We start from the raw sequence: 13,836 nt of genomic DNA, 5'->3' as shown, positions 1-13,836 counted from the left end.
GTAGGTTTCAGCTCAGGTCATAATCTCGGGGTCCTGGGATCAAGCCCCACATCCGGCTCTGTGCTCAGCATGGAGTCTGCTTCAGGATTCTCTCTCTCTTTCTCTCTCCCTCTCTCTCCCTCTCCCTCTCTCTCCCTCTCCCCCTCCCCCAGCTCATGTGTGCGTACTCTCTCAAATAAATAAATCTTTAAAAAAAGGAAAGAAATGTAAAGTCTTATGCTTATGTTTCAGAAAAAGTCTCCTGAGTGCATACAGGTTGAGGACCTGGGTTAATTTTCTGGGCATTTTAGTTAACCAACACTCCTGAACCACAAGTAGAGCAGTCTCTTCAGTGCTGGGTGTCACGTGTTGAGGAGCATTGCCAACTTAGAGGAGTGGTTCTTGGAGGTCATGAGCTTTCCCTGAAATCATGGGCCTGTTTTCTGGGTAAAGAGTTGGCTTCTGTCAACTATCCAAAGGACTTCAGTCCCCCAGAAGATTGAGTTGCTAAAATGATGGGTTGAAGAGGACACTGTGTGGATTAGGTGTCATATGTTATTTAGATAGGTGTTCATTAAATGTTCGAATCAGCCGGACACTGTATACTTAGTCACAGAAGCAAAGACAGTCCTGATCCCTGCCCTCAGGGAGCTTCATCTAGTGAGGGAGTCACGGGAGACTGTACTGCTACTAATAATGTGGTGGTTTTTAAAGCATTAGTGGTATGGGGTGCCCTTAAACTCTGTGAGGTAGGTATGATGATGATGATGATGATGATGATGATGATGATGATGATGCCTGTTTTGCAAATGAGGAAACTGAGCAACAACAAGGTTAAATGATTTACCCAAGGTCAAACATTTATTAAGTAGCTGAGCCAGGATCTGAATTTAAGCCATAGTTCAAAGCCAGCACTCATTGGGCCACTATGCAGATGATTATTTAAAGACAGTTGGGATAAGTGCTTTGAGAGAAATCATCGAGGGGAGAGCTCCTGTAACCATGGGTGAGGGTAGAGAACGGTCCCTAAGGAACTGTCATTAAAGCTGGACTTAGCCAGGCAGAGGGTGGGGGTGCCTGGGGTAGGGGAAGAAGGGCAGAACCTTCCAGTCAAAAGGAGCGGCATGCGCAAAGCTCCCAAAGGATGAGTGGAGCTTGGCACAGTGTGGCTGGGCCTGGGAATGGTGAACGAGGCAGAGAAGAGTAAGATGGGAGTGGGCGAGGAGGGGTTTATCTGTGTGCCGACTGTCTATCAAGAACAGCCTTGGAGGCCTTGTTGTGGAAGTTTTAGTCTTTTCCCTAGAAAGAGAGGAAAGTCACTGACGGATTTTAAGCAACAGATAAGATGATCATCTACGCCAGGATTGACAGACTTTTTTTATAAACGTATTGTGTGTGTGTGTATATATATATATATATATATATTAGATATTGTATTGTTGCAGTAAAGTAAGCTAGAGAAAAAATGTTACTGAGAAAATCATAAGGAAGAGAAAATACACATATAGTACTGTAGTGTTATTTATCGGGAAAAATCTGCACATCAATGGACCTGTGCAGTTCAAACCCATCGTGTTGGAGTCAGCTGCGCTCCTGCCTTTTGTGGCCCGCAAGAGGCTGTAGATAGTACATCAATGAATGTAGCTGTGTGCCAGTGAAACCTTATTTACAGACACTTGACATTTGAATTTCATCTAATTTTCACATTGTGAAATATTACTGATTTTTTTTTTCAACCAGTTGAAAATGTAAAAACCACTTGGAGTTCCTAGGCTGTGCAGAAACAGACTGTGGGCCACATTTGGCCCCTGGCCTGTAGTTTGCTGATCCTCCTGTATCCTCAAGATCCCTCCCCTCCCAAGCTCTCTGAGGTGGATGGGGCAGTGAGGGATCGGAAGTGCCAGGACCAGCCATGTGCTGAAGTTCACCGGCCCAGGTGTGAGGGACTGGTGCAGTACAGGCAGGATGATGAGACAGAGTTGAGAAGTGACGACGGGGGAATCGCCAAGGCTGGGGTGTGGAGATGTTAAGGATAACCTTCAGGCGGTTCGCACGAGGGCCTGAATGAACAGTGGTGCCACTGGCTAAAGGGAGAAAGGGTGGACCAGGATTTGGGGGTGGACCACATTCATTTATGTACCTGCCAGATAGACACACTCACCTTGCTTTCTGGGTATAGCGGCCCTAGCAGGGACCCACACAGTTCCCGTGGTCCTGGAGATAGGTGGCTGTGCTCAAACACCTTCCTGCTGCGGCGTTGTTTCCCTGCTGCCTTGGAAACCAGAGCTTGCAAGACCCGCTTGGCCCCACACACCCACACTGTTCACTCCACCAGGCAGGTGGGAGATGGGCAGTTGGGCTTCATCTCTAGACTTTTTCTTTTTTTGTTTGTTAGTTTTTTAAGTAGGCTCCACACCCGGTGTGGGGCTTGAACTCATGACCCTGAGACCAAGACCTGAGCTGAGATCAGGAGTCGGACTTTTAACTGACTGAGCCACCCAGGTGCCCCTAGACTTTTTGATTCTACATAACTGCTACCAAAATGTATGAAATGTGTTTTTATAGAAGAAATTGTTTTCTTAATCCAACCATGTTTCTGGATGACTATTATCCTAAAAAATTGGACTATACACAAAATGGACATAGCTTCTATTTTTTAAACTTCTGTGGAAGTCTTTTTAGTAGGCAGCTAAGTTCACACAAGTAGGATGTTCCTGTGCCCTTAAACCATGGTGTAGAGCAGCACTGTCCAACAGAAATATAGTGCAAGCCACATAGGGAATTTAAAATTTTCCAGTAACCACATTAAGCAAGTAAGAAGAAATAGTTGAAATAATTTAAGTATAGGTTTAATTTAGCCCAATATGTCCAAAATATTTCAATATATATTGAATATTTTTTATATTGTTACTTTTTTTATGCTAAGCTTTCAAGATCTTCTATATGTTTTACACTGTGTATGACACCTCTCAGGACCAACCATGTTTCAGGTGTTCACTGCCCACTGACTCCCCACTGTGGGACAGCACAGGAATAGGGAGGAATGAATTGGTGGTCATAAATGGATCATTGTAGATTCTTAAAGAACTTTTGAAGAAATAATTTTTATAAATAACCATTCGTGCTGATGTCTCATTTCATTTTCCTAATTTTTTGTTACTAGTTTTGATGAGTCTTAAACTTCATGTTCTTTAATATATTAAAGATTGTGTTATAATTTGAGGATTTATCTCGTTTGCTTTTCCCTAGCTCTTTTCCACCCTGAACCCCAGCTTTCTCCCCAATTTTGGCCACATATGTAGCAAAATTCTTTCTTCATTGTTGCCAAACATTGAATTTCCTGCAGTTTATCAGGTCTGTCCCTGCCTTCCAGCTCAGCTGTATCTCTGAATCATCCCACGGAAATGGATCTCCTGTTTCAAAACTCTTCAGGGAGATGGTTCCATAGCCTTTCTTAGCAGAATTTTGTTTTTCTTTTAGTTTAGTAACCCTGACAGTTAATAACATTCTGCATTTATGTAGCTCAAATCTTTATGTTTTAATATAAACTTATTTATTGTATTCTCCTCGGTGGCGTACATCTGGTAGCATCATGCTTGGCAATAGTAAGCACCCTGGAAGTATTTGAATGAGTAATAATTTTATGAACCAATTTTGCTTGGTCATTCTGTCTTGTCTTTGTTGTAATAATAATTGCACCTTCATTTTTTTTCTCACCTAGCATCTATTTTAAAAAATCGGGAAGGGGGTGTGAGAAAGAATGAGGTGATGTCATCCCTGGTTAACTCAGGAACAAATGAGATAATTCATACGAAAATGTTTTACAAACTCTTAAAACAGTGTCTGGCTTGTAGGTTCTAGTGAACAATTAAATTTTGGATTATCTGCATCACATGCCTTCATCTGACTCTGATGGAGATGTTGTAGGGGTGGGTATGTATGTTAGAATCACGGCAAACACAGAACACACAAGAACTCTTTACGCACCGCCTATTTAAATTAGAATGGTGAGGTAAGTGTATTTTTTCAAAAGGCTTCCTTGGTGACCCTGATATATATATATATACGTATATATATATATATATATATACATGCGTATCACCCCACCCCCTCAAAAAAGCAACAACCTGCCATTGACAGAACCACACATTGACTAAAGTGGGTGCAGTATTGTAGTAAGCGTCCACTTGGCATTGTGTATCATCTGAAGAACATTGTTGAACCTTTATACAGTTCATTGTTATTCTAGCCCTTTTAATAATATGTTCAGGTTGCAGTCCATTTATAACCCCAGGTGATTCTGCAGTCTTTCTGCTGTTTGCAAACTGGGTTGTTTTATTGATGTCCCTTCTATTGGTGGTTCCCAGAGAAACACCTTCCTGGTATTCATGCCCTATCCCTGTGACACTCTTGAATTAGCAGAATGCTGCAGATATAATGATGGGCTGGTGCCAGACTTTACTCCTTAAGAAATCAGCAACTGCTGCTTTTGTGTTCTCTGGAACTGTTAGTAACATGTGGGCATGCTAGGCGAGGAGGATGTGTGGAAGGTGGAAGGCCCAGCTGGCCCAGCTTAGGCTAGCCACCCCCCCCCACCCACCCCCCCACCCCCCCGCACCAGGGAGTGACTGCCAGACGAGCAGAGGGCCCAGCTGAGCCCAGCTTTGGTTGTAGAATTCGAGAACAGATGACGTAGCTGTTGGTATTAGCCACTGAGTTTTGGGGTGGTTTGTTACACAGCAGTGGATGACCAAGCAGTTGGTCATTTACTGCTGGGGGGGGTGTATTTTTATACTTATAAAAATACTGATTTCTTTATCGTGTTTTTTTTTTAAGTAATCGCTACACCCAAAGTGGGGCTCGAACTCACGATCCAAGATCAAGAGTCGCATGCTCCACCAATTGAGCCAGCCAGGCGCCCCTGTCATGTTATTTTGAGGCTTTAGCTGAAATAGTTGTTAGTATCTGTCATTTTCTTAGATTACAGATTAATTTATTAGGTGTAATTATTGAATGCATTTTTCTCCAAAGCTGATTATTTTAGTCTTAAGAGCAGTTAATAGTATTGCTACTAATGGGGACGTTTAGTGAGGACTTATTATGTACCAGCTACTCCCCACGTATTTTCATTTAAACCTCACAGCCATCTATAAGGTAGGTCCTGTTATTACCTCCAGTTTACAAACAAGGAGAAAGACTCAGAAAAACTGCTCGCAGTGACGTAGCTAAACTAGTAAATGTCTTCCTTTTTTTAATATACTTTTTTAAATCAACTTTTATTGATGTATTATTTACATATAATAAAGTATGCATTTTAAGTGTAAAGTTACATGAGTTTTGAAAGATTTATTCACCTGTGCAACCATTACTCCAAAATACAAAACGTTTCTGTCATCCCAAAACGTTCCCTTATACCCCACCCCCACTCCACTCCCAGGCAAGCATGGATCTGCTGTCTGTCACCAGGGATTAGCTTTTCTTGTTCTACAGTTTTCATATAAATGGAATCATACAGTAAATACTCTTTTTGTCTGGCTGCTTTCAGAAAGCGTGATGTTTTTGAGATTCATCCGGTTGTCGCATTTGTAAGTAGTTTCTTTTTATCGCTGAGGAGTATTCTCTCATATGGCTATGTCATGATCTGTTTCTCCCATCACCTGTTGATTGTTTCCAGTATTTAACTACTAAGAATAAAGCTGTGAGAAGTATTTCTTATGTCTTTGTGGACGTGCGGTTATTTTTCTTTGGTAAATACCTAGGAATGGGGTTGCACAGGCTACATATATGTTAAGTGTATAATTTTGTTGGAATACCAAACTGTTTCCCAGTACATTTGTACCATTTTACACTTCCACCAGCAACAAATGAGAGTTCCATCCTCGCTGATGCTCAGTATCCTCGAACTCTTTAACTTCAGCCATGCTAATGCTGTAGGTTGTGGTTTTATTTGAATTGTCCCAGTGCTGGGGAGGTTGAGCGTCTTTTCATTTACCTGTTGGTAATTCATAGATCTTTTGTGAAGTGTCCGTTCAAGTCTTTTGCCTCTTTTATTGGGTTCCTTTTGAGCTATTTTGCATAACAGACACAGAAAGTAGCTCAATGGTTGTGGGGGGCTGGGGAGCACCCAGGGGAATGGAAGTGACAGCTGACAGGTATGGGGTTCCTTTTTGGAGTCATGAAAATGTTCTAAAATTGGTTGTGGTGATGATGGCACAGCCTTGTCAATATGCTAAAAACTTAATTATGCTCTTTAAGTGGTTAAATTATATAGTATATGAATTCTTTCATATTAAAGTTGTTTAAAATCAAAAGGCAAAAGAAGTGTATTCATTTCCCGGGGCGGCTGCAAGAGAGCAACACAAATGGCAGGTTAGGGGGCTGGAACAACAGACCTTTATCATCTCACAGCTGTGGGCTCAGAAGTCTGAACTCAAGGTGTGGACAAGGTGTGACTTAGGGTGATCAGTTAAGTTTGAATTTGTTTCCTGAGGACAGTGCTTTCTTAAGCTTTAGTGTGCAGCTGAATGGGAGTGGAGCTTGTTAATACTCTCGGGAGGTTAGGTTGGGGCTCACTAATTTGCATTTGTAATAGGTTACCCTGGGATGCTGCTGGGACCACATTTCCACTACTACTGCAGGAGGAAAGGGGGCTCCAGGGAGGATTCCTAAGGCCTTGGGACAGCCAGGGGGAAGGCAGAAAGACCATAGATTGAGAATAGTTGTTAACCAATCTGATTGCAGAATTTTTCTGCAGCTGAGCTCAACAGGCTCACCAAAAGGCAAATGATGAGATTAACATCAGAGGGTTTTTCAAGGAGCCCAGAGAAAGGAAATTGGAGGGTAGACAAGATAGTAGTGGACAGTGATTTATCTTGGGGCTTAAAGTGATAGGCAAAGAAGTGAAACGTGGTGGAGATTGGAGATTCAGGATAGTATCGTTTAGAGTAGTATATTTCTGACCTTTGTGACTGCAGCGTGCAGTGAGAAACCCATTTTACATTGTGACCCAGTCATAAATGTTTGATAACTGAAAGAAGAATTTTAATAACTTTATTCTTTGCAGTCCACTCTGGTGTTCTCTTTCTTTAAAAACAGTGCTGATGATGGGGCGCCTGGGTGGCTCCGTCAGTTAAGCATCTGCCTTCGGCTCAGGTCATGATCTCAGAGCCCTGGGATCAAGCCCTGCATCGCATCGGGCTCCCTGCTCAGCAGGGAGTCTGCTTCTCCCTCTGTGCTCGCTCGCTCTCTCAAATAAATAAAATCTTTATTTAAAAAATAAAAACAGTGCTGATCATAGCTCAGTATATTAATTTCATGACCTGGTGGGTTACAGCCCCTGGTTTGAAAACATTGCTTCCAGAGATGTCCTAGATAGAGTCAGAAAGTAAGGGCGCTGGGAGACTGTGCCGTCCTGCTTGTGGTTGGTAAGAGGGAGGTTGCAGGTGTTGGGAGGTGGAGTCGTATGGGAGGGGTGACCAGCCAGTGTTTCGTGGTATGCGCGCTAGGTGGCGTGAAGATAATTATCAGTGGCAATACCAGTGAAGCTTTGAAGCTAAACTATTAGCTTATGTATGTGGACAGCGGGGTCCCATAAGGTGATGTTGAGAATTTGAGGTGTAAAGGAAAGCAGTCCTCGGAATGGATTGTGTCCCAGATACATTACATTGTTCCCAGTGGACCCTTGTGCCAAATGACTTGACAGACTAGTTGATAGATTGAAACCTACTCCTTCCCATTAGGTCCCAATGAACAAGTAACGTGTCAGCTGTTCCACAGAATGCTGGTTGGGGGTGTGAGATGGACGTAATATGTAAAAGTAGTGGGGTTTTTTAGGAGAATAATCATGAAAACTAGTTCAGAATTAATCTGAAAGCTCTTAAAATGTTTTATATGCAATGCCTATTTTGCAGTAATCACAAGTGTGAGAAATTTGGTCAACAACCTTGCAGGTATGTCTTCCGTAATGAAAATACCAGGTGAACAAACTTACTGGCCGTATTATCCTTGGCAAGAAATACATAAATGCTGTGTTTACCTGGTAGAAGTTTAGAAGAAACTTATTAAAAATGATCTGTAGGATTTTTTTTTAAGTTAAGGTGGCCTTTAGTCTGGCAGAAGACTATTTCGAAGGTAGTTGTGGCCTGTTGGGATATATTGTTTTCACACCTTTTTAGTACGATGTTATTGTCATAAAAGGAGTAATCCGTGCCTCTCTGTGTATTGATAACATGCATCTGGGTACGCGCTGCCTTTCAGTTTATTTCAGATCACTCCTGGATTGTTTTCATTCAACATTTCTCCAGAGAGTTGATCTGGAATTTGAGGTCCTCCTCAGGTTGTACAAATTTATGAGCCTAGAGAGCATGAAACATCTTCAGGAAATAACTATAGTGTTTCACAATCTGAGTTTGATGAATGCAGAGGCCAAAGTAAATGTATGACGTTATAACGAGGGGAAAATGTTAAAGATGATGAGGTAAAGAACATCGTTTGTACATCAACAGTGCCTCTCGTAGCTGCAGGCGAACTGCACAGAAGCGTGACCTAAGAGCCAGGCTGCTGCTCTAGAGGACAGCGATGTCCCTGGAAGCCAGAAACTGCTGGAACCAGGACTGGGAACATTACGAGCAGTGGGATTTGTTTACTAAGATTAATATGAAAATTTCAACACTAGTTGTTTAATAATTCTGCTTTTTAATGGAAACAGCAAAAAACCCGCTGTGTCATGTCAGCAAATGTAGTCTTCCTGTCCTTTCTTAATATAAATAATTAATGATCTCCCCTTAGGGGAGAGGACCAGGGAGGAGAGACCCAGGGGAGGCTCAGGCTTTTCTACAGTCCTCCTCTGCTAATGGACAGTCCCCTTCTCCCAGGATCAAGCTGATTGAGAAAGGCAGTTTGCTCCCTACAGACTAGGGTTTTAAATTCAGGTGTCCCAGTTACTCGTGAAGACGAGAATTTGCCGTCACCCTGCATCCTGATTTGGGTTGGACTACACTGTCTGCTTGTGCTGGAATGATTCTTCGCGTTTTTCAAGTCAAATGTTAATTGAGCCTGCCAAATATTTTCTGCCCTTCGTGATGCAAACAAGGAACTCTTTGGATAGGTACCAATAATTATATTTTTAAAACGTGGTCCACTTGTTTATCTGAAACTCCATTGTTGCACTTAATCTCATGCGATCTTATTTAATGTAACTTTCTTCAATTTCCTGTGATAACTCCTGAGGTTCTTGTCCCCGTCCCTTCACTCCCGCGGTAAGGCCTATCTTTGACAGCTGTGTGTGCCTGCCCTCCCCTTGGGGGGCTTATCACGTACACCGTACTTAACCCCTTTCTTTCACTATTTTTAATCCGGTTCTACTTTGGAAAATGTGTAAAAATCCTTTTAATCCCTTGTAACTCTTGCCCATTTACCTTCAGAAAAAATTACCGTCTGCTTTCTTCCTTCCCTCTGTCCATTTACAAGCCAGAAACCCCCCCCCCCCGTAGCCTACAGAAGGGTTTCAAAAGCCCACCAGAGTGCCTAGAAGTACTCTTCAGGAGCCCCAAAAGAAGTTTCTTCTCTCTAATTAAATTTCTTTTGCTTCAAGCCGTAGCATTCAATGTAAATAAGAATTTTCTTATTCCTTAAACTTAATAGTTTTTTCCTTGCTATTTCATTACATAAAATAGTTTTGCTGTATTTTAAGCTAAATGCTCTTTATGAGCTAGTTTAGATAACGTGGTTTCTTTTGAACACAGTCCCTTTGCAGTGTGTGGGCTCCTGGATGACCCCTGCATCCTGTAGAGCACGGGCAGGCCTGTGGTTGGCTACCAAATACGACAGAACTGTTTCTTAATTCCTGTTGAACTGTGTTTCCTGGTCACGTATGTATATAAAATTGAGATCTTGTGTAGTATCTGGAGTGTATGAGAGTGCCCTTAGGGCATGTGAGTTTTAATTTCAGTCACGTGTTCGGAAATGACAGTGTCTGCAGTGCATACGCCACCACGCTGGTCTCAGTGGGCTAATGAGTTGGAGATAACGTCTGATAACGTCAGGCACTAAAAAGAAACAAAGCAGGATGGCAGTGATCGCTATGACCGGTAGGGAGTGGGCGCCACCATAGATGGGGCGGTCTTAGCGGAGGCTTCTCTGGAGAAGGGACGTTTGATCCCAGACCAGAATAATGACAAAGTGCGTCATGTGCGGAGATCTGCGGAGATGGCTGAAACAAAGGGACGGGGGATGTGAGTGGGGCCTGGGCGGGTCTGGGCAGAGGGGCGGTGGCGGAGAGAGGTTAGGGTGATAGGCAGAGCAGGGCCTGGGCAGGGAGGGCCTGGTGTTGTGGGCCTTGGTTAGGAGTTGGGAATTTATTCTAAGTGCAGTGAGGATTTTAAGCAGGGAGGTAACATGTAATTGTCAAAAGCTCTTGGAGGCTGCTTTGTAGAGAATGATTTCAGGTTTTAATAATTCCAGAAACATTTGAGCTGTGTGTTTAACTGCTTGTGAGGAGTAGAATAGGCCTGCCTACTTTGGGGTTTTTTAGTTGTCTCCCCACAGCTCCCGCTCTTAAACTGGTTTATTAATTCATTGATTTCTAAGTATGTAGGGCCTGCCTTTGTTGGGAAAACATGCCACCTGTCAGCTGCCCTCTGCACAGACTGGGGGAGGGCAAGCACAACCTAAACCCCAGGGGCAGAAGGTTCCTGGTACAACCTCTCTCCCTGAAGATCTTTTGAGATGGAAGTTCAGTGAGACGCAGCAAGCGTGTGGAGCACGTGTTTAAAATTCATAGTGCTCTGAGGGGCCGCCTGGCTGGCTCGGTCAGAAGAGCATGCGACTCTTGATCTCAGGGTGGGAGATTCAAGCCCCACGCTGGGTGTAGAGATTACTTATAAATAAAATGTTGTGATACCTGGGTGGCACAGTCCGTTAAGCAGCCGACTCCTGGTTTCGGCTTGGGTCGTGATCTCAAGGCCGTGAAATCGAGCCCCACATGGGGCTCCACGCTCAGCAGGGAGTCTGCTTGAGATTCTCCCTCTGTCTCTGCCCCTCCCCCCCAGCCCCTGTGCTTGCTCACGCGTGCGCTCACTCTCTCAGATAATTAAATATTTTAAAACCATAGCATCTTTTTAAAATGTGCTCTGAGAATGTACAAGAGAAGAAAGGGTTTGGGGTGAAATTCAGGAAGGACCACTTCTGGCATTTCCTGGACTATTCTTGCACTGTCTTTACAGAGTCCCTTGGTCTAAAGTCCTTGAGTAGAAATTTTAGGTAACGAATAGAGGGGTGAGAACTTAGGGCTCTGGCTCTTGATTTCTTAGCACACAGCTCAATTATTAGCAGTGATTTTGTGAAGTCCAGAACATTTCTTAATTGTCTTCTGTGTGACAGACATCACTAGGCCTTTTGACACTGAATGGTGAAGACAGGATTTCTACCTTCAAGGAGTTTTTTATGTTTTGTTTTTTAAAGATTTTATTTGACAGAGAGAGACACAGCGAGAGAGGGAACACAAGCAGGGGGAGCGGGAGAGGGAGAAGCAGGCTTCCGCGAAGCAGGAACCCGATACAGGGCTCGATCCCACCCTGGGATCATGACCTGAGCCGAAGGCAGACGCTTAACGACTGAGCCACCCAGGCACCCCTTCAAGTAGTTTTTTAAATAAAGACTTCTGTTACATATTCTCAGTTTCCCCTCTTTAAAAGCTGTACCTGGTAACATTTCTAACAGCCATATATGGAAGAGCCCAAAGAAATAAATCCTGTCTTACTAATTTCTGTATTAAAATTAATATCCACATTTCAGGGACACCAGAGGAAATTAGCTTAACTTAGACCTTATTTCAGAGTTTGTTTACCTTTAGCAGAATATGTGATATGCTTGTTGGTCAGTAATATTTGTTAATGGGACAAAAGTGTTTAATTCATAATAGCTTAATTGCTTAAATTCCTATCGTATAGAGCAAATTCATGAAATTTATTTCCTTTTTAAAATTGCCCAGAAGTTAATTAAAAGAATGTGTTGTGATCCCAGTACTTTCCGTCTCTTCATCTTGTTAGAATGGGGTTTTTTGTAAAATAGTAGAATTAAATTTTTTGTTACTTTAATATGCCAATACATACTGAGCTTTTGCTCTCTTTTATAGGGAAATCCTCATTGACGATTCAGTTTGTTGAAGGCCAATTTGTTGACTCCTACGACCCAACCATAGAAAACAGTAAGTATTGTTTTGAAGGGTTTATAAACTGAGAAGCCTGCATTCTTCACACAAACAGCCATTGTGTGTTCCTGGAGGCTTCGATGGCAGGGCTTCTTGGGGGTAAACCTATAGATCTCCAACTGGGGTCCCAAAAAGCTTCCAAAAGTTTGATCCAATTGACACTAAATGGGTTTTTATTCAGTGTCCAGATCCCACCATCTAGAAATTGTTACTCAGTTCCATAGGAATCCAGTCCTACAGTGAACCTCCTATCCCAGACTCTGCTTCAGGAAAACAAGAATAGAGAGCACAATCTTTTTTTTTCCCCCTCCTTCTCAGCAGTAGCCCTTCTTAAAGATTCCACGCTTGAAAAGAAAGGACGAAAACACTCCAGATCCTTTGTACCTTACTCTTATGGAATCACTAGCCCTTCCCCCACCCCTACCCCCCCAACCCCTTCCAATCCTGAAGAGTTGAAAGAAGGCTGTGGAGAAGTGAGCTATTCTGGGATGGGGAGAGCAGTTGCAGCATGAAAACAAAGATGGCTCTAAAGTCTATTGGCATTTCAGGCCATGTGCAGAAAACACCAGAGAACAGGACCAGCCACAACCTTTACCTTGTCCGCTTTCAATCCGTGGTTTCAGAATCTTCCTGAAGGATTCTAGGACCATGAGAGTCTTGATTCTAGGATCATGGAAGAAAACCTGAAGCATTTCATCTAGGGAGGCTGGTTTGTTGGAAGCTGGTCTTGTTTCAAGCGATCTTAAAACCCTAAGTAGACCCTAGAACCAGTCGTCTCAGATTCTTGATACCTGGACTTAACCCAGGATTTGTCACCAGGAACATACACATTTAAACATGGGATTCTTCAAAACCTGATGGGCATATTAGACATGAAGCTGACTTAACAGTCAGGTTCATACACTTCAGCAACTAGATTTGTAGACCTCACCTGCCCAGAGCTTGCAAGAGAGACTTCAAAAGAGGCTTACAACAGGGAGTTGACAAACTATGGCCTATAGGCCAGAAAGACCCACTGCCCTTTTGTACAGTGCATGCACAAAGAATGGTTTTTATTTTTTTTAATAATTAAAAAAGTCAAAAGCATGGGGTGCCTGGGTGGCTCAGTCGTTGAGTGTCTGCCTTTGGCTCAGGTCATGATCCCAGGGTCCTGGGATTGGGCCCCGCATCAGGCTCTCTGCTCAGCGGGAGGCCTGCTTCTCCATCTCCCACTCCCCCTGCTTGTGTTCCCCTCTCTGTGTGTCTCTGTCAAATAAATAAATAAAATCTTTAAAAAAAAAAAAATCAAAAGCAGAATATTTGTGACCTGTGAAAGTTACGTGAATTTCACATTTCAGCGTCCATAAATAAAGTTTTATTGGAACACAGCCATGTGCATTCATTCATACAGTGTCTGTGGCTGCTTTTGTTCTACAATAGCAGAGTTGTTGAATACTTGCAACAGAGACTGGCCCTTTACAGGAAGAGTTTGCCCACCTCTGACTTAAAATATGCACCTATCCTTCATGTCCCAGTATTCTGGTGGCAAGGAAGCCTGTTGGTTGCTAACCCGACTCTGGGAAGACCCGGGTTTGAAAGTAACCTCTGTTGGTATCCGGAAAGGAGGAGTCCTGACTACATACACATCCTGTGTTGATTTGTTTGGCTGT

At 43.0% G+C, this 13,836-nt stretch overlaps 1 protein-coding gene across 2 annotated transcripts in view; it reads left to right on the top strand.

The window, feature by feature from the left end:
* RHEB (Ras homolog, mTORC1 binding) overlaps positions 1-13,836 on the top strand; it is a 40,817-nt gene that overhangs the window by 9,655 nt on the left and 17,326 nt on the right. For both annotated transcript variants that reach the window (XM_036102083.2, XM_036102084.1), the window contains exon 2: positions 12,113-12,184. In XM_036102083.2, coding sequence (XP_035957976.1) covers positions 12,113-12,184 — 72 coding nt within the window. The remainder of the gene's footprint in view (positions 1-12,112; positions 12,185-13,836) is intronic.

The sequence above is a fragment of the Halichoerus grypus genome, chromosome 12, assembly GCF_964656455.1.
Source record: "Halichoerus grypus chromosome 12, mHalGry1.hap1.1, whole genome shotgun sequence".
Lineage (NCBI taxonomy): Eukaryota > Metazoa > Chordata > Mammalia > Carnivora > Phocidae > Halichoerus > Halichoerus grypus.
The sequence above is the reverse complement of the archived record's forward strand: the minus strand, read 5'-3'. Positions and strand labels throughout refer to the sequence as shown.